Source organism: Aphelocoma coerulescens, chromosome 5, assembly GCF_041296385.1.
Source record: "Aphelocoma coerulescens isolate FSJ_1873_10779 chromosome 5, UR_Acoe_1.0, whole genome shotgun sequence".
Lineage (NCBI taxonomy): Eukaryota > Metazoa > Chordata > Aves > Passeriformes > Corvidae > Aphelocoma > Aphelocoma coerulescens.
Window position 1 is genome coordinate 28,365,252 of NC_091019.1, and position 25,739 is coordinate 28,390,990.

Consider the following 25,739-nt stretch of genomic DNA (forward strand, 5'->3'; position numbering starts at 1 on the left):
GTGAAAACAAAATGAATAAAGTACAAGGAAAGAAATTCCTATGATGATAAAAGGTAAGTGTGGCAGAAAGTCATGGTCTTCAGCACCTGTCCTTGGCGACAGACACTTTTTCATGTTCTCTGCCAGCAGCAATGGGCACACTGATGGCCCAGAGGACATCAACCCAGCTGCTGATTTCTATCAAAGAAAAAAGATCAGTTGGATCAACATAACAGGAAGGCCCCCTGTTGTATTTAATTTCCTCTGGGATTTAACAGCCCCTCTGTGGACCATATGAGGTTGTACTTCAGCCAGATAATGCCTGTGAAATTCAGCTGCCCGATGAAGTTTAAACACTACAGATGGGCTGTTAACAACAAACAATCATTCCACTAATCATTCCAGTAACAGTCAATAAATCTGGCCAGTGCTGCTGCAGAGCTGAGCTCCTGATGCTTCAGGGAACCTGCTTCCTTTGAGGCATATCCTCCTATTCAGAAGTCAAATCACTAACTTTTCCATTTGCTACAACAAAGCATTGGTTGGGCAGGGAGAAAAATGATGGCTGCCAAACACCAGCTGAAAAATGATCCCATTTGTTGGCAGATTGAGGCTTCTGGCTCAGGGAGAGGAAAGAAAAGACAGATAGATTCAAGTGACTATATTACACAGACAGAACTGTGTAACTTAAATGAACTGGAGAGAGCTCAGCAGAGTCAGACTGGGTCTGACCCCACCCCCTGCCTGGAAAAGCATCTCGGTGGGCAGAAAGGCATTGAAAGCGGTATACTGAAATACCAAGAGCAACAGGGTATGAATGAGAGTGGGAGAGAGCACATAGGTCCTAGAGTGGAGACATGAATGCCAATGAATTCCAATGTGAGAGCTCAGCTCAGGAGAGAGCCTGGCTTCTAGAGAAGCATGGGGTGTGTGCAGTCCTTTCTTTCCCCAGTGCTAGGACTGAGGCAGGAGGTGGCCAGAGGACCCCGGATGCTGGAGCCCGTAGGTTCCTGCTCCTACCGGAAGGTATATTTGTTTTACCTGAGCACAGTACCACTCTGTCAACATTCCACTGGCTGTCAGAGCTTTGGGGTGAGGCTGGGGAGTGAAGTAGGAACAGACCCACACTTCCCACCAAGTGGGGGAGGGAGATGGTGAGTGGCAGCAATCTCCAACATGTCAGTGCCTTTCACCCTCTAACGTCACCCTTCAGCCACTCAACTTAAAACCTCACAGAGCATGCTGGAAATGGGGGTGGAGTCCCTGACACCTGCATTCTGCCTGACATGAGATTTTTCTCCATTCACTTCCTCCCCACTTGTCCTCCAACTGCCTGGAGTGACAGCCCAACACACGACCATCCAAGGCTTCCCAAGAGACCAGACAATGCATGTGCAAGTAGAGTGGAGAAGGCACACTCATGCTAAATCCTAGTGCTGAGGCCTTCCCTGCAATGTCCAGGCTAAAGTTTTCTCCACTTGTTCCCACAGCAGAAGCAGAGTTGGTGGGGTAGCTTGGTAAAATCTACCCAGCCATTTCCAAGTTGCCTAGGAGCATTTTTGCACTTGAATCAAGTAACAGAAAACACCTACCATCTGTGGGGAGTGTAACTTCAGAGGGAGCTGAGTCAGCAAATGGAACTGGGTTAGATAGCTATCTAAAAAGCACTGGAAAACCAGGTTTTGTCTTATCCTACAGCACAGAAGGATAAAGAGTTTGGAGTCCTGAGCATTAACCCCAGAGAGTGCCTGCTCATGTAACAGCTGTTCTTTGTCTTGTGTTCTCTAAACAACACAAGCAAACACAGGATGTGAACACGATAGCCTTATGGTAAGGGCGAGAACCACAGAAAAGTGAAGGGATTCAGAGTGCTGGCTGCCAACGCATCACGACACAGCAGAGCTGGGCTCAAATCATATTTACTATTGTAACCATCAAAACTAGAACCACTGTGTAGCCATGGAAGAGAAGCAGAGCTGGATGGACAGCTGTAGGGAGAGCTATCTGTGATGCTGCCATGTGCTTCCAATTTCTTTCACAACTGTGCATTAACAAAGGCAGAGGTGAGATTGAAGAGTCAAGAAAATGCATTAATGCAGTAGTTACACAGATTATCTTTTAGCAGCATCCCACCCACATTTAGAACAACAATCCCTTGGTCAGTCAACAATCTCTCCATTGTTGGACAAACCTGCCTAGAGGGAAGAGGCGGAGATGTGCCTCTGGCTTTACTCCGAAATTAAAAATCACCCCAGCTGCTGCTGAGGGGTGAGAGATGAGTAACGAGTGCAAGGGGCTGAGTATCAGAGCCTTAACATAGGCACCAACACTGGCAGGAGTAATTTCAGGTTCCTGGTTCTTTTAGACACTGCACAGCAGACTTGCTGCTGGAAGACCTCACTGTTCGGAAATGAGGATGAAGGCAACACTGTTCCCCCAGAGGTGCAGGAGTTCAGGTCCCCAAGAGACCATTCTCTCCCAAGAGACAGAGACCTACTGCACAGTACAGGAAAAACATGGGTGATGAGCGGAGAATGAAACTTGCACCCCTCCTTGGGAATCCAGAAATGCTGGGGCATCTACCCCTCTCTGGGCTTCCTCTCTGGGTCTTATCCTCCAGGAAAACTAAATACTGGCAAAGCCTTCTCATCAAAGCAGCCCATTTCAGCTCTCACCACTCACACATATACCAGTCCAACATCTTCAAACACAGATGGTGGAGAGAAGGGAACTAGCCTATGAGATTGGCAATAACAATGGTTATTATCAAAGGGGGCACCAAGGATCCAACACACCCTTCAAGGAGGAAGAGCACCTAGAGCTGACACAAAGCTGGAGATTGTTATTTTACTCAAAGAAGGAGGCAAGAGGCAGAGGAAAGCAGCAGAAAGAAGGGTAAAACAAACAAAAATAATAACATGGCTTTGTAGCTGGCTATACCCACAATGGAAACTATGGGACCAGCAGGAAGATGTCACCACATCCCAGGAAGTCTACTGGGTCTCTTGGGTTGGCTCTGTTCTTTCCTGAAGCCAACAGGTATTGTTAATTTTAGATTTCTAATTAGTATAGGACAGCTGTGCATGCAACCACATAGTAAGAAGAGAGAGAGTCCTCTTGTCAAGATCCGACTGTGATGGACAGTGAGGAGCAACCACACATTTATTTTGGCTAGATGCCATCAAAACCACTACTAATTAGCTTAGATTGAGCCTGTTCACGCAGAATATGCAAATTTTGTCCCACCCAGCCTAATTCTGGGAGCTGCACTTATCTGGCAAAATTCAGAGGAAGCTTCAGCCATACTCTTCCTTTGCATGTGTGAGAGAGGCTTCCGGGAACTGCATGTCCTAGAATATGGTGACTTAGGGTTGTGTAGATGACAGCAGTGCATGGCAGGGTCAGTGCTCCAAGCTTCTGAGCAATAAAGAGAAGCAGGATGTAAATGAAGGTGGGATGGACAGAGATACACAAGCACAGCAGCCTCATCCTCTCACAGCCTCTTCAAGACCAAAACTCCTTGAGAGTGCCTTCCAACCAGGCTGAGATCAGCCAGCTCCTGCTCCTTAGAAGATTGGTCAAGAGTTTTGAAGTGTGACAATGAAAGACTCTGCAACTCTGTTGAGATTCTCCTTTAAGATATTTCAAGTAGCTTTCACGCAGATGGGCCTGGCTTTAGCAAGGGGGACCAGTCAACTGGGAAGCTTGACCCTTACTATCCTGGCCTAGAGGGAGTGGGTGTGCAGTGTACTGAGGGAAAACAGTTTCCAGATGGGATACAAAGCTCACAGCACAGTCTCATTTTGCACTATTCGCTCCTGTTATCTTCCCCTCCCTTTCACACCCTCCTTCCTTCTCCTTCTAACTATGCTCCAAAGCCAAGAAATAGCACGAGATGTGTTTCCAAAGCTGTATTACCAGTGAGCGGTCAGGGTGGGGGCAGCCAAGGGACAGAAACGCAATGGCGAGGATGTGCTGGATTTCCTGATCCAAGGCTGATTTCTGGCGGCCCATCCCCCTCAAATTGTAGGAGGACAGGGAGGCAGCACCCAAAGAGGATGAGCCAGTGTCCACATGTATGGGGAGGCAACAACCATTGCATCTCTAGGCCCTACAGAGAGCCTTAACCTGTTCTGGTGCCACAGTAGAATCTGCTCAGGCTGAGGCCACCTCAGCCATGGGGAGAGAGTGAGAATCTGTCAGCTCCTGGCTTCTGCTCCCTCCCACTCCTGGTGATCGACATAGGCACTGACTCTTCCAAACATATTTTCACCACATGTTTTCATCCTGACCTCATGCTTAGGGTTGTCTAAATAGCACACTGTATGTGCGTGCGTGCACTTCTCATTCAAACACCCTTTCCTGTTGTACAACAGTTATCTTGGGAGCTAATGTAAGGCATCCAGATATCCAAATGCAAGCTCTACATATACCCCCACCCAGAGCTGGTGTTAGAACTCTGGAGGCCCCAAGGAGAGACTGAGGCACTAAGCCTTCTCCCCTGCCCGGTTGCATGTGGGATGCCTTAAGGTAGCACTCTTGTAGCTCAGTGGTACCATGCATGGCTGAGGAGGTGATGACTTCCTCCCCCAGGATCCACTCCTCGGTACTCAGCCTGGCTGCATCTGTCCCTCCTTTTCCCTTTCATGCTTCCATTCTTTGACTGTGACTTTCCCCTTCCCACCTCCAGCTGAGTTGTTTGGACACAGTCTCCCTTCAGGATCAGCCTGGTTCTCACAGCCTCTCTTGTCCCACCACAATGGTCTTGCTCCAAAGAGAAAGCAGTGAGGGGCTAATCCAGCTGGGCGGCAGCCCAGGCTCAGGAGACGAAAGGCCTTTGCAGGTTGGAGGTTCTGCTCGTGCTGGCAGGCAGTGAAGATGGGGAGGGGATTCTTCTGAGTTTTCTCTTTTCTTTTTGAAAATTTTTTCCTCTTTGCTTGCCAAGATAAATCTCCTGTCCCAGCTGTGACATCTGCATTTCCCTTCTCTGCTTTCACTAAGGAATGAAGCCCCCTGCACTCCAGCTGCACAGCCGAGGTTTTCTTTACATTCCAGGAAAGAAGAGCCCATACACTCCAGACAGTCCTTCTCCTCACTTTAAAATGCAGTGAATTTTAGACCTTACAAAAGTGAAGTTCTCAACAGTGTTAACAAGATTCAGGCAGGATGGACAGATGCTGTGCACACTTCTCCACACAGCCAGCCAGTGCATGTGCACCCCAGGGGGCACAAGTGATCATCCAACCACCCCTTGGCTGCCATCCCTCTGGTGTTCCTCCATCCTGAACCCGTATTGCCCTTGTACCTCACAAATCACAGGTCTCTGCTGCTCCATGCCGGGTCTGCCCAGGGCCCTGGTGTGCTTGGACAGCTTGGCACTGACCTGCTACCCCCCTGCTGTTGCTGCTTCTCTGCATGGCATGGCCAAAGCACCAAAGGCCGAACTGCCTGAGAATGCCACTGTCATTCCCCTCCAGCAGCAGGACAGCATCCTGAGCAGCAGTGCCCCTGTCTTTCCCAGGCACTGCATCAATACCCAAGTCACCCGTGATTTCTTTCAGCATCACAGCCTCGGGGGTATGGTGGACCAAACACTCCAGACACCCCAAGGTGGCAGAGTTTGACTGAACCTGATCTGGAACCTGATCTGGAACTGAAACAGAATTTGCTGCTGTCTGTAGAACTGTAGAATCACAGAATCATTTAGGTGGGAAAAGTCCTCTGAGATCATTGAGTCTAAGATATGACTGAACACCATGTCAACTGGAACAGAACATGGCACTAAAATTCCACAGCCAGTCTTTCCTCAAACACCTCCAGGGATGCTGACTCCCACCACCTCTCTGGGCAGAGAGGTCCATTCCAATGTCTAATCACCCTTTTTCTGAATAAATTCTTGCTAATGTTCAACCTAAACCTGCAGTTTAAGACTACATCCTCTCATCCCGTCTCCAGTTGCCTCGGAAAAGACGCTGACCCCCACCAGGCTACAACCTCCTTTCAGGTACTTGTAGAGAGTGATAAGCTCTCCCCTGAGCCTACTTTTGTCCCCGCAAGGCTCAGGCACAATTCGCTGTGGAAACCTCCTTCCACCGCGCATCCGTGCCAAGGGCCTGGATTTACAATTTCCAGCGCTAGGCGCCACAGGACCTAGGAGGGACCGTCGGCGGCTCAAGGCACAGCCGGGGGAGGGCGATGGCGGGCGCGGGGCCCAGGCCGGGCGCAGCAGCGGCGCGGGCGGCGGGGCAGCGGCGGCCGAGGAGCCGCAGCCCCTCAGGCTGCGCGCGGGCTGCCCGGGCCGCGCGGGGACGACGGCGGCGGTTTAACGGTCGCCGCGGCGCGCTGCCAACGGCCGGCAGCCGCGGCCGCCCATTGGCCCGCGCCGCCGGGAGGCGGCCAATGGGAGGCGGCTGCCAGCGGCGCGGCGCGCGGGAGGAGTGCAGGGTTAGGACGGAGCGGCGCGGGCCGGTCCTGCTCGGGCCGGGGTGCCGTGAAGGGGAGCGCCCCGGCGGCATCGCCACAGCCCCTCGGCACACACGGCTCCCGCGGCTTGCCGCAACCTCCCTGGCAGGCAAGCAAGGCTTCGTGGTTTCCCCCCGTCCTGCCCTGCAACCCCGGCAGGGGGGACAAAGCCATCAGCTGACGGAGTGGGTGATGTTGTTAAAAAGCATGTGCACAACACAGACCGCATGGAAATTCCGTGGCCGAGATTGCAGCCGTGTAATATCCAGCTCAGAGTTCACAAGCCTGCCGTTCACTGGGGAGAATCTTGGGAGGCACCAGGCGCAGGGAGAGAGGGTGAGTTAAGTCTAACTTCAATGCTTCTGCCCCTAAAAGAATAAATAGAAGGGAGTAAAAGGTATGTGGAAAGTTGAAATCTGCTAGCCTGTGACTGGGTTTCCCAGCGGCCCCAACGGAGGACTTGAGTGCTACTAAAGTCATGGACACTGGTGTCTCCACACCTGGCACTAGCGTGTTCAGCATGAATGGGATTAGCAGCCGGCACACAGCACCACGGGCAGTGGTGATGGAGGAGAAATTGGAAGTGCCCTGCGAGGGGAACGACTGTGAAACAGCACAGAACCCAGGCTGAGGTGACTCACAAGACAAGTGGCATTGCAGCGTGCCCACAGCGGTGTGCCCATTGTGTGCCCTCCCACCACCTGTGGGTGCCAGGTTCCGAGCAGATACGCATGTGCCAGGGAGGAGGGGGAAACAGCACCCTCCCCTTGGGCAAAACGGGCTGCACTGGCCTGGGGTGGAAAGCAGCTACAGTACATGGTTTGCCTGGCATGAGACTAGCTGACTCTGCAGAGGTAGGAGCACCTCTTCTCCAAGCAGTGGCACTCTGGAGGATAAAAAGGAATGCCTCTGCTTTTCAGCATGCTTTTGCTGTGTGTATGCTACATATGCAATGAATGTCCCAAATTTCCTTTGGCTTACAACTGCCTTGCAGCTGAGTCTGATAAAAAAAAAAATTAGAGCAGGACAAACCATACGCAGAACTGGACACAACCCTCTCAGGATGAAACATTTGGATCGGCTGCTCTTAACCCTGATTTGGCAGAAGATTTGGGGTAAATTTCTAGGAGTCTGTGAAAGGTAAATAAAAAACTTGTCCTTCTAGGCTTCTTTTGAGCTTGCAGAACTGAAGACACCTGCTTGCTACAAAACAAAGCCGCCCTTATTTCTAAGCCATTGTGGTGGCAGCTGGGCTGTGTTCAAACAGAGATGCGTAGGAGCTGTTCTCCATGGGAATGCAGGTATCCCTGGGCAAACTGGCAGGGGTCTCTTCCTCTTCTTTGCTCCTTCCCAAGCCAAGGTCAGTCTCCAGGCAGAGACTTCACATGAGCAGTAGCCCTTAGAGAGAAAAGCTGTATTGTCATCTCTGTCCCCAGATCTCTGCTGTCTTGGCTGGATTGGTGCTTTGCCTGTTCGTGTGAACATGGCAGCCTCAGCTGCGTTTGAGCAGGCTCCCAGTGACACCCTAACTCCACACCATGACAGGGCTTTCAGCTGCTGTAGCATCTGGGGGTGGGAGCTCATGTGAACTTTATGTCCTTATGTGTGAAAATATAATCCATCATTTTTGGGAAGGCCCTGTCTGCTATGTTAACATGATCCGCCTCCACCCAGGCGTGCCCTTTGCAGAGCCCATCCACCTCTCCTCAATCCCCACAGAGGCACAGCAGCCAGAACACAACTGGGTGTCCATAGCCATGTCTGTACAACCAAGGGATGCATCCCTAGCCCAACCCTGCAAATCTAGAGGTGCATCTACCCTGGAAAAGCCTACATGGATTTAATTGTGTGTGGCATGTCTGCCTGGGAAGTTTAGAGAAAAATTCTGCTTAATGGTGAGGGATGCACGGAGTGACAGCAGGCAGGGCAAATTAAAGAAAATACTGGTTTATACTCTGTGACTCTCTGTGAACTATACTGCCATGCTGATGTGAAACCATGTCACAGTATCACCAAAAGACATGAAATGCAGCATGAACTTTCAATACAATTAAAAATAAATTAGAGAGGTGCAACTGCTCAAGCCAGTCACCAGTCAGTGGGATGGGAACATTTATTCAAGAACCAAAATAAACTGGAATAAATGCCACTCCACCATTTCTTCCATCTTTTTTGGAAGCTTCTGGCCCTGCCAAGTATGGAGTTGAAACTGCCAGAGTTGGCAGATCTCTGCTCTTACACAGCTTGTCAGCCCCATGCCATTATGGGCCTTTTTTTCTGCATCTTGCAAGAAAGAAATAAGAAAGGCACACTGGGAGATAGAGGAAATCTGCTTTGGGAGATAACCAGAAAAGGAGGAAAGGTCTGAATTATCTTTACAATCATCTTCATTTGTCTCATTGAAACTGTTTCTCTTTAGTGCTCAGAGAGCAAAATCAGAGATAATTCACATTTTTTCCCCTGGCAGGTCTCTGGAGACTGATAAAGAAAAGCAGGCCTTGAAAGAGGAAGAGCTGTACTCTGTTCAAGTCCAAAAGCTGAGGCATGTAGCTAATACCAAACATTACTGGTGGCTTTCATTCCCTGGGCCTTTGTAAAGGGCACTTAACAGAGCAGCTAAGTCTGGGCCAGCTGATTTGTTACTCAAGGATGTGAGGGATTTTCATGCAAAATCTTGAGAGAGCAAGAGCTGGGACTCTCTTCAGTGGCCAGGCTGGGCAAGAGTTGGGTTTTGCAAGCAGCAGACTGAACAGGGTCCTGCACCAGGACAGTTTTCAAAGCAATTCAACTTGGAATGTAGATTTCTGACCTTCTGCCAATATCTCAGTGGAAAATCTGTGCCCTAAGCAGCAGATAGGAAATTAAACTTCAGCTCCAATGCTGAGGGTATCATTTTTACCTCAGCAGTGGAGCTGGAAAAACCAGAGTCTCTGGAGAATGGGGAAATCCTTCCTAGGCTGCAAAGAGCAGTAACACCTCTCAGACTGTTCATCACTACTGGGGTAGCCTGGATTAACACCATCCTGGGGTAGAATGAAGATGTGATGCTGGTGAACCGGGGCGGGGGGGGGGGGGGTGAAAGGTCTGCATTTCCAAAGATAAGGATGGATATCTGACTGGTCAGAGATCAGGCAGTCACTTCAACCATGGAATGAAAATCACAGCTGAAGGAGAAAAGAAAGCCTATGAAAACCCTTTCCCAAAACCTGGCTCTCCAGCTATCCCTTCTTCAGGCTGGACTTCTCCACAACAAGACCCAGCAGTCAAGGACCCTGTAACTGGTAAAAAGAAGTTGAAATGTGAAGATGCATGGTATCATGTACCAAGTAATGTCAGAAGCTTCTGAGAAGCAAAGATCCCATGCTCCTTTGAAGCCAGGAAACCTATTATGCCCTGAACTCCTGCTGTGAAAGGTCCTGTGTCTGAGATTAAGCAGACATCTGCACCCCAACGTTGGAGTGGTCTCTGCAGAAGCTGGTGGATTTGGGAATCCATTTTCTGGACATCCCTGGACAAGGGAGATGGTGGATGGCCTCATGGGTTTTAGGGCTTAGAGGAACCACTCTGGTAATCAAATATGTTTCCTTACAGAGCTGAGTGCCTCCTGCTTCAAATTTGTCATCTGCAACTGAGCTCAGTTTAAAGGCTCCAGATAAATCCAGCCCTTTCAAAAAAACCCAAAAACAACCAAAAAACAACCAACTGTTGTAGACGAGAAATACAGTCACCAAACAAATGAGTCATTGCAAAGAGGGACTTTCTAGCTTAAGCCTCCAAAATGTTTTCTTAGGCTTTTTGCTCTTGGATGAACAAGTCCTCACTACCAGAGATTTTCCTGAGAACAAATCCAAGTCACCTTTTAATCTATGGAGTGTGGTATGGCATGGCCATACCACATCCACTGCTGGGTTGTTCTGCAGGCAGGGAGAAGTTGAGGAGCTATCTAGTAATGGCAGGTTGTAGTCATGTAACTCCATGTCAGCAGCATATTCAAAGATTAAATTATCTTTCTGTGTAATTAATTGCTTTTATTATTATTTGATTATGTTAAATAGATTTTAACATAATCAAATCACAGGTGGAAGTGAGTGATTCCTGTGGGAAAAGAAGTTAAAGCCCTGCCATGGTGGCCAGTGCTGCAAAGCGATAATGAAGACTGTGAGCCTTAGAAAATCAAGATAAAATCTACAGTGGTTTGGCTTCTGGACATCCTTTCAGACAGGGCCTTATTTTGCAGATATAGAATTCAGGACAAGAAGCAACCTCTGAGTATTCATCATGGTTTTATGTGCAACAAAAGGAAAAAAGCGTCAGTGAGATCTTCCCCTTTTGTCCCTTAACCTTGATGCTAAGTGAATTTTCCCAAGTATGGTGTTCTCGATATAGAGGAAACCCTTCACAAGTTCCCAGTATGTGTCCCAGCACAGATGCAGTCCCCTGCTCCTGCCTGGATCCTCACAGCACCAGGCCTTCTCATGCCAACCCTTCCTTCATGCCTCTGCTGCTGGATACTCCCCTGCTTTGCTCCTCCTTCGCCTTCCTCCTCTCTCCGAAAGGGTGCACACATCTGGCTTGCCTTTATTGTGTGATAAATCTCACCCTGCATCTTGGGTTCATTTTCTGAAAGTTTTGAATGGTGTCTTGGAAATGCAGTTGGACAATAGGAGCTCTTTGAACCCAGGCCAGCTGGACGGGACTCCTTGCATTGCAGCTGACATGCAGGCTTTGGCGGCCTTTCTCGGCTCTTTCCTCTCTTTTCTTTACAACATCTGAGTTGTCCTCAAACTTTATTTTTGGAGTGGGCAGTGCATTTCTGAATCTTTTCATCATTATATTATTATTAATTACGGTCATGACTATTTCTGCTGGCACTCCTGGGTGGATCTCTCCTCTCTCACTTAATATCTTGGGTACGACTACCTTGGCCACAACCCACTCAAGCAGTGACTCAGAATCCCTGGCCAGTTCCCAGGAGAGATGCAAGAGTTTTGCCAATTGGTTTTAAAAGAGGCCATCGTTTTCCAGAGCTACTCTCTAACTCAACAGAGCTGAGCTGGGTGGAAAAGCTCAGCTCTGTGGTTCCAGGGAGTCCATCCCTGGTGGACAGGCTGTCCCTGGGTTATTATGAAAGCAAAGCCTCGCTCCCTTTGCATGCAAACAGGACGACTTCTGAACCAGGCAGTAGGATTCTCCACTGAAAATAATTTTGCTCCCTGGGGGTCACTGCACTCAATTTCCCCATTCCCAAGCCCCTGGAGGAAACAAAGCTAAGGGAGGCAGGCATGTGGGCAGGATGAGGCATTGTGAGGGAGGGAGTACTGGATGCTCAGGTCAAACTCTTGCCTAATGTATCATCACACGGCTACCCACATCTTGAGTCAGAGTGGAGAATGGCATAATCTGAAGCAGGCCTCATATTGCTGGGTTTGAGGTTTGCTTGCAGCAGTGGTACATGGTAGAGAAATCCCATCTTCATCCTCTGAGCATCTCAAACTTTCCCAACCATGCAGGAGGATGGGAATTGCTCTGATTCTAAAAGCAGGAGGGGACCTATGGCTCAACTGTTTGCCCCTCTACACATTGAGTTTATGTGGTGAAGAAGGCTGTTTGGCTTCTATGCGGCTCCTGTGACTTAAAGACCTTCAAATAGTGTGCTCTTTTGGAGGCAGACATACAAATCTTCTTCATTTCTTCATTTTCACAGGAAAAAAAGAGATGGCTCATCTTGGTGAGGCATGGCTGTCTCCCACAGAACATGGTGGGAACCTGACTGAATCCTTCCAACTAGACTGCACTGCCTACTGCAAATGGCAGTGAGTGATGGAGGGAAGGAGATGACAGGCCTTCCACTATCAAGAGTGGGCACTTGGCAATGTCAGACCAGGTCCTTCCCAGCCTCCTGTCCTACATGCTGGGAAGCCCACCTGCTTCACAGGGCAGCCGAGAGGCCTGGTGTTCTCTGGTGCTGGCATTTGTAAAGAAGAGGGACTGAGATAATCAGTTGCTTTTTACTCACATCTACCAAAGGGAAGGATAGGTCTTGGGTCAAGTAAAACTCTCCTTCCTCCTGTTCTGCTGCAAGATCCAGCAGGGCAGGGAAGCCCACCAGCATCCGGGAACAGCGGTCCTGCCAGCCCTCTCTGCTGGTGTTGAAGGCTGAGCCAACTGTGGAGCTCAGCTGCCGCAGTCCAAGCACCAGGCAGAGGTGTCACTCTCTCTCCAGCTGCAGCACGGTGCAAACCACAGCTGGCTCCCCATGTGGGGCTGCCTCTCCCAGGCTGGCAGGCTGGCTGCAGCTGGCCTCCACTCCCGCCGGCAGGGTGGCATTGCTGCTTCTGCCTGAGGAATGCAAACCGCCTGAGCTGCTCTTGAAGATCAGCCAGGAAAAGTCCACAAATAGCAACAGGAAATCAAAATGCCCGCTCCAGACGTGCACTAGATATGAGGCCATCCAGCACAAGGAGAAAAATTAAATGCTGGACAATGAAGATTACATCATGCAGTGGATGAGCACGTGAGCCCGTCCAGATGGGGCCATGCCAACAGGTCCAGATGGCTCAGGAATGCTAACTGCATAGCTACCTCTCTCATCTTTGGTTTTCCTTCCCTCTTTCTTTCCCTATTCTCCATCCCTTCTGGCATCCTTCACTCTTCCCTTTCCCAGAGTAAGTAAATAAATCCTCTGACACCTCTGTGTAATTCAATTTCATCAAATATCAGAAAAGCATCTGAGACTAGTGGATGGGCAACTGGTCTGGACATGGGTCTCTGGCACTTACTTGTAGGTATCAAGGCTGCTGGGTGACCTCACCACACTGTGTAGCTGCTGGGCTTGACACAGTAATGTGTGCCTTCACCACACCTGGGACTTCAGCTCCAGGTCACAAAGGAGGAGGCTGCAAGGGCTGTTCCCCTGGAGCTTGCAGCATGCAAGAAAATTAAGAAATCAGCATTGCTCCTGCTCTGCTGCAGCTCACCCCAGCTACCTACAGCTGCCACTGACTGCTCACAATGGCTGCAGCTACAAGGGGAGGGAGAAAACAGTTTTGCTGTCCTAGCTAGTAGCCCCTACCTGCCATCCTGGTATTAATTATCAGCAAAGAAAGGAGCGCAGCAGCCTCTGTTCAGCCCCAGTATTGACCAGAGCAGCATCTGCTGCTACTCAGCTCTCTCCCAGCATGATAAAAAGGGCTCAAAACTATGTAAGAAAAAAGTGAAAGATATGTGCTTTGCCAGGTCTGAAAAAGGGCTGCAGGCCATTTGCTCATTAATTACTGCTAATCCAGCTGCTGGATTGCTGCCAACTATATTTGACAAAACCTGAAGAGCAGGAGGTAAGCATCAGAGGATGGAAAAGCAACCTCTGTGTCACTCTTCCCAATGGATGATGGTGATCCTAAGTTTACAACAGGCCAGACAGAGTTACTGCAAAGAAAAGGCACCTCCAAAGAAAGGGAAAGTGCAAAACCATGTGCTGAGCAGCAGGAGGGACTGACATGGGTCTTGAATGTCCTGCTAGTGACTGACAAAGCCATGACATTCTGGTATTTTCATCTTGTTACCTCCTTCTCATTTACAGACCAGCAGAGACATAGTTTGGGAGCCTGGGAACTCAGCCCAGCACTGACCATGCAGCAGTTTGGGGCAAAAATGTAACAGGGTGCTCTCAGCAAGTTGCACCAAACTGAGGGAGAAGATGGGTTTTGTGCCTGAGCCAGGATTTGGTTGTACAGTGGAGGATGAGGTATGAGTACAGCCCATTCACTGGATTTATAAAGCACAAATTGTTTGGTTTTCAGTAAGGCCCACAGTGGTCAAGCCAGCAACAGCATGGGCCAAAAGTACTTTAGTTTAAATCCTGTTGCTGACCAACACAGTCATTCATACTGACACAGAAAGATTACTCTGGATTAGCTTGAAGTATCTGAGGTCAGAGTGAGACACGTGCAGTCCGCAGGGATAAGGAACAGGAGAGGGGTGAAGGGTAGCTGGGATATCAGTGGAGAATAGATCAGCCAAACTGAAAATGTGGCAAATATCATGTATAGCTGCAAAGTCATTCAAAAAGAGCCCAACCAGGGAAGCAAAGTAGTAGCTCCTATGAACCTTTCCTGGCAGATACTTACTAGCAAAACCTCACTCCAGTCTTAGTTTTTGTTAATCTGCTTCACCCTTTGATGACACTGCTCCTTTTCAGTAAGAATAAGGATGTGCAGTTTTTTACACTGAGCAAAAGCTGCATCACTGCAAGTGACACCCTGAGGATCACATACTAAGAAACTGGCAGAGCTGAGACTAAAATACAGTTCTCCCGTTCCCAACAACCTCACTGCACCACTGTCCATAAAGACAGGAACAACACAACAAAAACAAATCCAACATCATTCAATTGGCAATTCAGTATTTGTGGCTCAACAGCACCTCATCAACTCAGAGAGTCTGCCACATTTGCTTGGAAAGACGAGCCACATTTCCAGCAGTCCCTGGGCAAAGAACTCTCAGATTGAGAGACTGAAAAGTCTTTGAAAGAAACCTTCCATCAACAGTCTTTACAAATGTCAGAGCTGGTTTCCTCCTCCCTGAGCTGCCTGGCTTGCAGTCCCTCCCCCTGGGACAGCAGTGAGCTTAGCCAAAAGCACCTGCCCAGCTCCTTCCTTCAACTGTCATGAATTTATCAGACTCATTTAACATCAAGCTGCTCTGACATGCAACAATTAACTCTTGAGGCTCTGGAACTGGGTCCTCTTCTTCATCCTGGTCTCCCTCTACCTCTTTCTCTTTCTGGAAGGGACAGCTCTCCCCCAAGCAGAGAGAGGGCTGCAAATATTGCAGAGCCAGGAGCAGGTTCTCATGGTGGATCCCCTGCGCCTCGAACAGCAGAGATGGGTTATTCTTGAGCTACAATGCTCCCCCTGGACATGCCATGCCATTGAGAGGAGGAGCCAGTGACCCCATGACACTGTGGTGGGGAGTCAGCATGGGGGATGTTGTTTGGGCATTGGTTTAAGAAAGCTCACCTGCAGGAGCGATGCTGACAATCCAATAGGAATGTCCACAACCAGTGTAGCATCCAGTTCCCTCCTGTGTAACACGGTGTCAGGCCCAAGTTGTAGTATTCCTCCAGCCTTAGCTGCCAGGTTCCTCCCAAGGGAGCCCTGACATTCCTGTTGCAGGGGAACTCCTGACACAGATTGCTCAGCTGAATGCAGTATGTTTTGCATCTATTCTAGAAAAAATGCTAACTGCGTTTTGAGCAGGCTTTGCTAATCAGGTCAGCCAGACTGACCTAAACGAACATTTTTCCTAATCAAGACAAAGTCACAGTGTAAAGAAGCCAAAAGCAACTTCGCTGAGGTAGTCAGGGGTGAATTTCCTCTGGAACAGCCTGGACAGTGATCGTAATAAATGACTTCACATAAGGCATCACCTTTGAGCTCTAAAGATGGTAGTAATTACTCCAGTACTGGTTTAGATTACATACTAGTTTCAGGGAGAATAGCCTTGCATAGTGCTGTATGGGGAATTTCAGCAGTCTTAGAAAGTGAGAAGATAAAATAGGACAAGAAAGAAAGGAGTGAAAGAGTTTGTCAATATATGCACTTCTAACCTTCATGAGATCTTGTTCTGGCTAATCAATGTGTCAAGATCAATGTCAAGCATCTATCACTTGGACACAGACCAGACCAGAGCAGCACCACATGATTTCAAAGGCAGATAGCCCTGGACAGGTTTAAGAAAATAAAAGTCAAAGGAGAGATACAAAGAAAGAGAAAATAAGGTAGGTAAAGAAGTCAGAAAGGGGTGGGCGAGAGGATAAGGCTGGAGTGTTCAGGTCAGTTCAGGAAACTACAGGAAAGGAAAACTTTGAATGATGTAACCCTACAGGAAAGCAGAAGTAAAATTTGTTTTCTTGAGCAGCTGGAAATAAGTTAGATAGATGTAAACACTGCATGGCAGCTGTGGGGAACAACTGGGTTGAAAGACACAGCCTGCCTTTCAGCATGCTACCTGCAGTCCCCTGCCACTCTGGCCATGCCCTTGGCTCTTCACAACCTTTCAGCTATTTCTGCTCTGAGGAACGTTGCAAAACATGCAGACACCAACCCAAGGAAACACCTAGCAACTTACAACACAAGTTAAGCTCCAGATACAGGAAAAAGTAAGAGAAGAGCTCCATGCAAGCCCCCACTCTGTCCTAGTGCCAGGCTGAAAACTGGATCGATGATTTCAGTCAGAGGATACCAAACTACACAGAAATCACCTGCAGCAGGACAAAGATGGTGCCAGCATGGGGATCAGCTGAGAAACGTGGCTTTGGTTCCACCCTTGTTCTCACTTCTCATCTCCCATGTGGAGACTTGAAGTCCCAGCAGTTCAGATGTGTAAATACAGTCCCTGGCAGAAAGGTGGGATTGTTAGGATCTAGTAATCACAGGACTAAGACTGGCTTGAAGTTGAGGACCTAACACACTTGGCTCCTCCTGAAGAAGAACAATGCTGGCCACAAGGCTGCCTGTGAAGCATAGGTGACTGCATTGTACCTTGCTGCACAGACCTGGAATTTCCCTGAGAAATCTCTGAGCCAAATTAGGCCAAGAGACAGGTTTTGGGCATTTCTTAGGTGAGCTGTAATGGTTTGCTTCATTGCTGCTGCCTTACCTGTTTTCCTGTAACTCTGCAGCAAGGACAGTAGCCAACTGGCTTTTGTGAACCATCTGGTTTCTTACAGTGGACTGTCCACAACTGGACAAGGATGCATAAGCTTTAGTGGGTTGACTCATCCCTTCCTTGAAATGCACTGGTACAAGTGAGTCTTGAGAATCAAATCGCTGTATCAAGAACATTCCTGCCTGTGGTTATGCGCAGAGAATCTCCCACATGACTGTCCCGGAGACAGCTCCAGAGAGTTAAGGATTTTCATTTGCTTCCTTTAACACTGAGAATTCTTTAAATAGTAAATAAGTAATTAATAAATGCTAATTAAATACTACCTTAAAACCTATGGAGAAATGCTTAGAGAAAAAGGGAGCAAGCACAGGAATAATGTTTCTCAGAGGAAACACAGCAGTAAGTCACAAAAGTGTCAGCCTGGCCATATTTTAAATAGTTCAGCTACAACTGTGGCTATGAAATCCCTAGTTCTGAATTCCCCTTTAAAGGGTTGCTTCAGGAAATGCTCTTCTTTCCTAATCGCTGCTCTACCAGAGACAGCTCCATTTCAGGCTTTAGCAGAACAGTACAGCACCAATGGGACCAGCACAGCGCCAGTCATGGATGAGACCAGAGCAGCATGGGATGGACCAGTGCAGTATCAGATGAGCTTCTGGGTAGCAGAAGACATTTTGCTTTGATGAACACAACACATTTCATTAAGTTCAGGAGCCACCATACAGAACAAGCTTAGCCACTTGTACTGGTACCAGGAGGAGGTACAGTGGACCTTAGAGGTTTTCTACAGTCTGATCTATACAAATGAGACCCCAGGTTTGTCCTTCCCTGAAAGTGGTGGTGGCATTGAATGGCTGCCTTATGCCAGAGGGGATGAGGATCACCTGGCAGACATGGCCTGAGCAGTACAAAACCCCAGCACTCCCAGCTGGTGCTGCTGACACCCTCCCTCGGTGGGAGTGGACTGTGTGCACAGATGTACTTCCATCTCCTGCCAAACCCTCCCTTTGTTTACTCTGCAAGCACTTCACTAAAGACCTTCCTGCTTCTCCCCACCAAGATGATGGCTCTGTCTCCACTGATTAACCCTGTTTTGGACATATGCCTTCCTGCACTCCTGTTCTAAGTTGCAGCCTCTGTCCTAGTTCTGGCCCAAGAGCACAGTTAATGGGTTCTACCACTTTGGCTGAGACGATAACTTAGGACAATTCGTTCCCAGCACATGCAGGCAGTTGTCCAACAGATGAATGTGTGTATTTAGGAAGAATATCCCAAATGTTTATAAATTTCCTGGCAGGTAAGACACACAAATAATCCACAGTCTCTGGACAAAGTATTGACCTAGAGTCTTCTAAATGAAGTTCAAGTCTCTTTCCCTCTTCGTTACCAAAAGGGAAACCTTTTTTCTGGTGGTGATGCTGCTCAGAGACCCAGACTCAGAGACCCATGGACCCATGTTCAGCTCTGGTTTCATCCCGCTGCTAGCACTTCTGCAAGAGTAAGTCCCACCATGAGACAGTAAGGAGCAGCAGGGATATGAAGTGGAGAAACCATGAGATGGATCCAAAGACACTAATGAGATAGAAAGACATGGGAACTACTATCTTAGGATTCATTTCCATCAGGACAGGTCTGATGGCCCCATCCGGTCTCTGTGCTTCAGACCCTACAGGAATCTGGCTGGCAAGTTCCAACTAAAATTTAAAGAAAATAGCTTCTCCATATCCAGTACTTGGCAGACTAACCATAAATGTGTTACTGACCAAATTTTACCAAGCATGGGAATAGAGGGCCCAAATGCTTGCTGCATGTGTTCCCATGAGAGATTTACCATCAGTCCTGGAGACCCAGCCTCCCGTTACAGCAGAGCTCCCCTGTCTAGCAAGGGATATGAAGTGGGTGACCAAATCTGCCTGAGCTCTCCATCCTCACTGTGCACTGAGATGGTGAGAGGGAGTTTACAGAGCATGAAACTCACTCAAACTAAAGGTCAGTCCAACACCTAAGCACCACTTAAGTGCTATTTATGTCCCTGTAGTAGGCATAAGAGGAATAAAAGTGTGTACAGGCTTCCTGTGAGTGTGACAGTCATCCATGGTAAATAGCCTCTCTTCATCTTCAGGGGAAGCTTCCCCTATGAGTTTCACCAGCACCACTCTCAGCCAGCTCTCTACATACAGTTCTGCCACTCTCTTCCTCCTGCAGGCCAGGATGATATTGAAGGAAAGAGCACACAGTAAGTCCAACATCCAGTTTGCACTCAAGGAGCAAACCTCAGAGACAAGCAGTTCTTCTCCCCTTCTGCTGTCCCTTTGTAGGCTCCAGAAAATGCCAACTGTCACATTGCCTGGGCATACAGAATCACACAGTAAAAGAGTGTGTTACTGTGCATTCCCCAGGGGAGCTGGGTTAGCTCTCCTGAGGCAGCCTGAACAGCCATTCTGCAGCTTCTAACAGTGGAGACCTGAGCAAGCATGCAGGTTATTTTCTTGCCTTGATGTCTCTTGAAGATGGTGAAGTATATGCTTTCAAAAGCACAAAGTTGTGTTTATGTAAATATCAAAAGTCATCTTTGAAGGTGTTTTTTGCACTATAAAACACAGAAACAGAGGGAAGAAACAAACCCACTGGGGTACTGGGTTAAAAAGAAACACATGACTCCTGTTTGGTTGGTTTATTCTGGCTTCATTCTGACACCAGTGTCACAAACCCAGTGAAGCACAGTGGTGAATCTGACTCAAAAGATAAGTCTTTTGAAGAGTTTCACAGCACTGATAAGAGCTGAACAAGAAAGTAAGAGCTCTCTGAGTGTAGTTGTAATAGACCATAAGCATATAGATGGTTGCTTGCAGAAATGATCAGAAATGGTGGACTGGGCAGGACTCAAATGGGTGAAATTGATAAACAGGCACTGCATGAAGGATTAGCTTCATGTATGGTAGGTCCTTCTGGGAAAAAAAGATGAGCAAAGTTGCCTAAGTTCAAGAGCAGTATGTGGCCAGCCTCTTGAGCAAAAGAAGACTGACAGTGCTGTTAGCAGCCATCCTATGTAAGCCTGGTTAGCAGAAGCTAAGTGAAGAGAGGCATTTTGTGTCCTTTGGAGATTTTCCCTCCAATTAACAAGCAAATACCACTCCTGTAAGATTTAAAAAAAAAAAAAACCAAAATCCTCACAGTGATAAATTGGTTCCTTATACCCAGTCTAAACCTCCCCCGTTCCAATTTATGACCACTCACCCTCCTGCCATGCACTTATGAAAGACCCTGGCTCCATCTTCTCAGTAACTTCCTCAGCTGTGCAGGTAGGCTTCTCCTAGGTCCTCCTGGAGCTGCCTCTTCTCCAGCTGAGGAAGTTCAACTCCCTCAGCTACTCCTCACAGGAGAAATTATCCATCTCCCAGTTACCTTGGTGACAATCCCCTTGATGCACTCAGATTTATCCATGTCTTTCTGGTATCAGGCAGCCCATAACTGGACACTGTATCTGAGACACAGTTTTATGATTCTCAAGAAAAAGGGGATAATCACTTCCCTGTGTCTATCCACCACCTCACTCCTGCTCCTAGCTGCCTTTGCTACTGGGGCGCACCAGTGGCCCATGACCGTTGGTGGCTCAGTACATCCATCCATCCATCCATCCATCCATCCATCCATCCATCCATCCATCCATCCATCCATCCCAGGGCAGGAGTCAGGATTTGTTTTTGCTGAATTTCATGAGGTTTCTGTCAACCTATTCCTACAACCTGGGCAGATGTCTCTGAATGGCAGCCCCCACACTTACTCAATTTTTTTTCTGTTGCAAGCACACAGACCTTTACGAAGATGCATCTACAGATGCGCCTCAATTAATTCTTTGTCACAGCTTCAGATGAACAGAGAACCATTTTTTAAAGACCAAGATGACTCATTAGGACTGTCAAGGTTGAGGAAAAGAGAGTAGACACAGGCAATTCTTGCCCCAAAGGAGCACAGACCCTGGAGTAAGGTTCATCCATCTCTTCTTTCTGCTTCCTTTCTGAAAAGAGGAAATCATACTCAGGAAAAGTTCCATACTGACATTTTATGGCCAAAATTCCTGGCCTGTTTTAAGAAAAATGCCTGCTGAACAATATCTGGAAAAGTTTGCCAATCTTTGAAGCAAAGGCACTGGCAACTTTGTGAGCTATTGTGAACGGTGATACTTTGCACAGTTCTATGTAAAAAGAACTTCTCCACGCATTTCAAGATCCCAGGAGATTTGCTGGATTTTATAAGAAAATCCAAGTGTATTTCTTCCATCCTCCCCATTGTCATGCAGAGCGAGAACAAAGAGGTTGATGTATTATGTTCTGGCTCTTGTATCGGCAACAGGTTTGGTAGGCGAGAAGTGGCTACAGAATCTCTTATATGTATCATCTGCAGGAAAAGAAGGTTTCAGCTTGACTCTCTCACTCCAGCAGAAGTTTGTGGTGCTGGCAGTTGGGGAAAAAATCCACAGGGAAAAAAAAAAAGCCTTTAAAAAAGAGCCTTTCTGCTCTCAGCTGAGCAGAACGATGCCTGAGTCACTGCAACGTACTTAATGAGAAGACAAGGGCAAGCTGCCTCCAGAAGCAGCTCTCCAAGCAGAAAAGCCATTTAAATGAGGCAGGATAGAGCCAGCCTGCCCATGGCTACCACACACTTTAAACACACTGTCCTGGCAGGTGGCACCAGATGGCACTCTTACACAAAAGCTTCTTTTTCACAGGGTCGCAGAAGTTGTGTTTAACTATAAAAAGGTATCACCTATATTGGTTAGGGGTTCCCTGACTTCTGACTGCAGCCCATGTTGCACCTGGGTAAAAGGGCTGGTGCCAATACATACTATTTTCATTTTGATAAAGGAATAAATGATCTTGGCATAAAGCACTTCCTATCAGCATAGCTTCATCCACACTGGATGTGTACAGAATTAGGGAAAGCACAAAACTCCTAGCAACAGGTCTCTCAGATATGGGCAGGCAAGGCGAGCGCTCAGTCTTGGGGTGATGTGCCATTGGAAGGTCTGCCTGAACACCGCAGGACTCTGTTGCCTCTGGTAGAGCCCAGTGGAATCAGTCCTTGAGGCACAGTGGTATCTCAGAAATTAGGAGCTGGCAAGATCTCTGAGAGATGGGGCTGCCTGCATAATCTCTTTTCCAGACTATGTGTGCCTCTGCTTGGTGCAGTGCACTTAATATTTATACAAATTTTGCATCTCTACTGTCTCCCTCACAAAGGAGGCAGCATAAAAGGCTTTAGATATCTTTTGCGTAGCAAAGCATTAGTGGATTCACCCTCTCCCTGTTCCCTGCTCCCACTGCAAGGGTAGTCCTCAGAGACGCTCACAGTGCTACACCGGGAACGCGGGAGGTGCCAGTACTGTGAAAGGGGAGTAACAAGCCATTGTTCAGATCTCTGTCCGGGGCAGGCACACTGTCCCACGGCTGCAGCCGCTCAGAGGCCCGGCAGAGCCTCGCGTTCGGGCAGTGCCCCGCTGCGCAGCGCCGGATACCCTCGCTCCAAACCACCTCTGGGGTGGGGCCCTTCCCACTTCTGCCTCAGGGCTGGGTCCTGCCTGGCAGAGGGGCTGCAGGATCCGCAGCACAAACTCCCATAGAAAGCTCGGGCTTGTAGAGCAAAGAGTCTGTGCCTGCTTTCAGGGAGAGCTGCTGGACTGAGGACTCGCCTGACTCCCGGGAGAGGCTGGGCAGTTTCCCTAGAGGTGAACAATGCCCCTTTGGTTTCTTGAGACTGGCAACACATTTTCCTCCCAAGTCACTCTTCCCCCTCACCCTTCTCTCCAAAGTAAATCAGCCCAGCCTAAGCGCCAAGCGGCAGATGCTTCATCTCCCAAATACCACTCCGAGGAAAAGTTACAGGCAAAGGAGAGTGGAGGCACTGAGCCCAAGGCTCTCCCGACGGCAACCGGCCGTGCCTCTGGTGCTTCCCGAGCTCACACACGGCAGGTCTACAGTCCCGGCCTGGCCTGGGAGACCGCACACGTCTCCCCAGCCATCAGGCTCATAAAACCGTAGTGCAGAACAGCCCTGAGATTCCCCGGCGGGGTCTCCTCGGGGTAACAGCGGCAGGGCCGGTCCAGGGGGGCGCTGGCCGTGTGCAACGGCGGGCACCCGGCCACCAGCATCTCCGGGGCACCCCGGGGCAGGCGGGGCGGGGACCGAGGAGAGCCCGCCGCCGTGTCCCGTCCCCGCTGCAGGGGCCGGCCCGCCGGAGCGCGGGTGCTGCCGGCGGTCCCTTACCACATTGCTGAGGAAGTCCGCCTCGCTGAAGTCGCCGAAGTCGAGGAAGCCGGTGCCGGCGGCGGGGAAGAGCCGCTCGGCGGGGAAGGGCTCCAGGATACTGTCCATGGTGCCCGCGGCGCCGGGGCTCGGCCGCCCCCCGCGCTCGGCCGGCCGGGCTCACTGCGGCCGCACGCTCCCGCCCGCCCCCCGGCGGCGGCGGTCCATGGGCGGCGGGGCGGCAGCGACCGCCGGGCGGGCACGGGAGCGGAGCGCCGCGCCGGTGCCGCTCGGGGCGGCTGTCAGTGCCCCGCTGCCGAGGGGCCGGCGGGCGGCCGCGGCACGCCCCCGCCGCTCTCCGGGAGCCGCCGGGGCGGGACTTCCCGCGCAGACACCCCTTCGAGGCAGCGCCCCCGCCTCCCGGGCAGCCCTCGCAGCGCGGGGGGGGGCGAGGCCGGCGGCTGCCCGGGGGCTGCCCGGGGCTCCCTCGCTCTTCCCGGCGCTGCGGAGGGACCCGAGGGCGCTGCTGGTCCCCGGCAGAGCCGTGTCAGTTTGACGAACTGAACAAACCCTCCTTCCAGCAGCCGGCCGCCCGGCTTTGGTGGCTCCTCTGCATCCCTCGGAGAGCAGCGCCGGGAAAGATGGGCATTCCGCGGGGTCGGAGCCTGAAGGGCAGCCGGTAGGGAGGCCTCCTTGCCCCCACTTCCCGCAGCGGGCTTTCAGGTAGGCCTGTCTGCAGCAGCACATGTGGCTGCTCTGTAATTAAAGAGTTGGGCACCATTTAAGAGCTTCAGGAAGATTATATGGTTTAAGATAAATAGGATTATGGATCTCCCTGTCCTCTCTGATCATTACTCCAACCAATACTCAGGAAAACCACTTATAATAATCCCGTTGAAGAAGTCGTGGTGTTTTATTAATCTGTCCCTGCTTTCATGGCTCCACAGAGAACAGACTGGAGCCCCAGCTCCAAGGAGGGGCTTTCTTGGTCACAAGCATCTGGAGAAAAAAACCCCAAAGACAGCAGTGCATCTCTCCTGGAGGAAATCTGGCTGGAAGTTGCCAGCTGTGAGGGTCCTGGCAAAAAAGTGCTGATTTGGAGCTGTCTGGAGCCTGTGCTTTAACTGGACACGGGGTTTTCATCCATCCAGGTTCTTGCTCCACATTCTCCATGGGTGTCAGAACTAACAGCACAACCCAAGGTGCTCTTTGGCTACTGGTTGCACAAGCAGCCACATCCTGCACACAAAAGCCTTTATACTTACACACACAATGAGCTCTTTCAGTTACATTTACTTTTACCTTATGTTTCAGTCAAGTGTAAAGAGCCTTTGGGTAAAAGGTCAGAGACATAAATTCAGCCAGGATGGAGTTGTGCTGAGAAAATAATGCTGTTCCTACTTCCTGAATGGTAAAGAAACCTCTCTGTTAATGTGGATGCCAGTGGGTTTAAAGGGGAAAACACAAAAACCTTTGCCACTGTAAGATAGGAAGAAGAAATATGTCCAGACCCTTCAGCAAGAAGTAAACCTGTCTTCAAGCAAGGGGGAAGACGTCTTTCCTTTAACATCCCATTCAGCAGGGTTCTCAGCTGCAAGGAGTAGATGGACTGAGTCCTGCAATGGAGTGACAGCTCAGGGTCACAGAGCATGGACAGAGCTACAGCAGGGGCAGCTTCACCTCCTGCCACTAACCAAATCTGGATATCGCTGCCCTAACTATGAAGACTCACTGGTGAAACCAAGAGTTTCTGGTTCAGTGCCTCGCCCAAGCTAACACAAGGAAGCCTCTTCTCAGGACACACACTGTATTTATTCCTCAGGCCGAGGAAGCTCAGATGGTGTCAGCGACGGTTTGCACAGCATGGGTGGCAGTGTCATCAGAAAAGGTCAAGCAAAGTAAACCTCACTTGTTTGTCTGTGCTCTCAAGGGAAAATGCTTTGGCACAGTCGGATAGGAGCTGTGAAATCCATTCTGAAGATTAAAATATCTCAGAAAATAAATGAAATTGCCTGGTCTGAAATGCTGCTTCTATTCAGTGCTTTTAGTACTGACCATAACTGCCTGGATGCAGCTTCTCTGCCTATCACTGCTGCATCTTTGCAGGCAAGAAAGAATCGTAAGAAATATCCTGTTTTGGTGTTGAACTGGAGAGCTGCTCTGTCCCATCTTGGAGAGCTCTGAGGGGGACCCCCATCCCTAGCACTTGTGTAGAGTTTTGAAATGGACACTTTGCTTATGTCAGACATGAGCGCAGTTCACTTAAGGCAATGGAAATGTCACCTAGGTAGCCAGAGAGTGTTGCTGCTGACCCTCTGGAGCCAAAAAGGAGAGGTATTTCTGTAGGCAAGCAGTTTTGTGTTCCAGAAGAGACCTGGAGACAGGTAA

At 49.4% G+C, this 25,739-nt stretch overlaps 1 protein-coding gene across 4 annotated transcripts in view; it reads right to left on the reverse strand.

Moving 5' to 3' along the window:
* The window catches only part of CREB3L1 (cAMP responsive element binding protein 3 like 1), a 44,936-nt gene extending 21,455 nt beyond the window's left edge, over positions 1 to 23,481 (reverse strand). For 3 of the 4 annotated variants that reach the window (XM_069017321.1, XM_069017323.1, XM_069017320.1), the window contains exon 1: positions 23,373 to 23,481. In XM_069017321.1, coding sequence (XP_068873422.1) covers positions 23,373 to 23,480 — 108 coding nt within the window. In that variant the 5' untranslated portion in view covers position 23,481. Of the gene's footprint in view, positions 1 to 6,021; positions 6,072 to 23,372 lie in introns of those variants that run through there. The other variant, XM_069017324.1, reaches the window with a different exon arrangement.
* Positions 23,482 to 25,739: the final 2,258 nt, after the last annotated feature.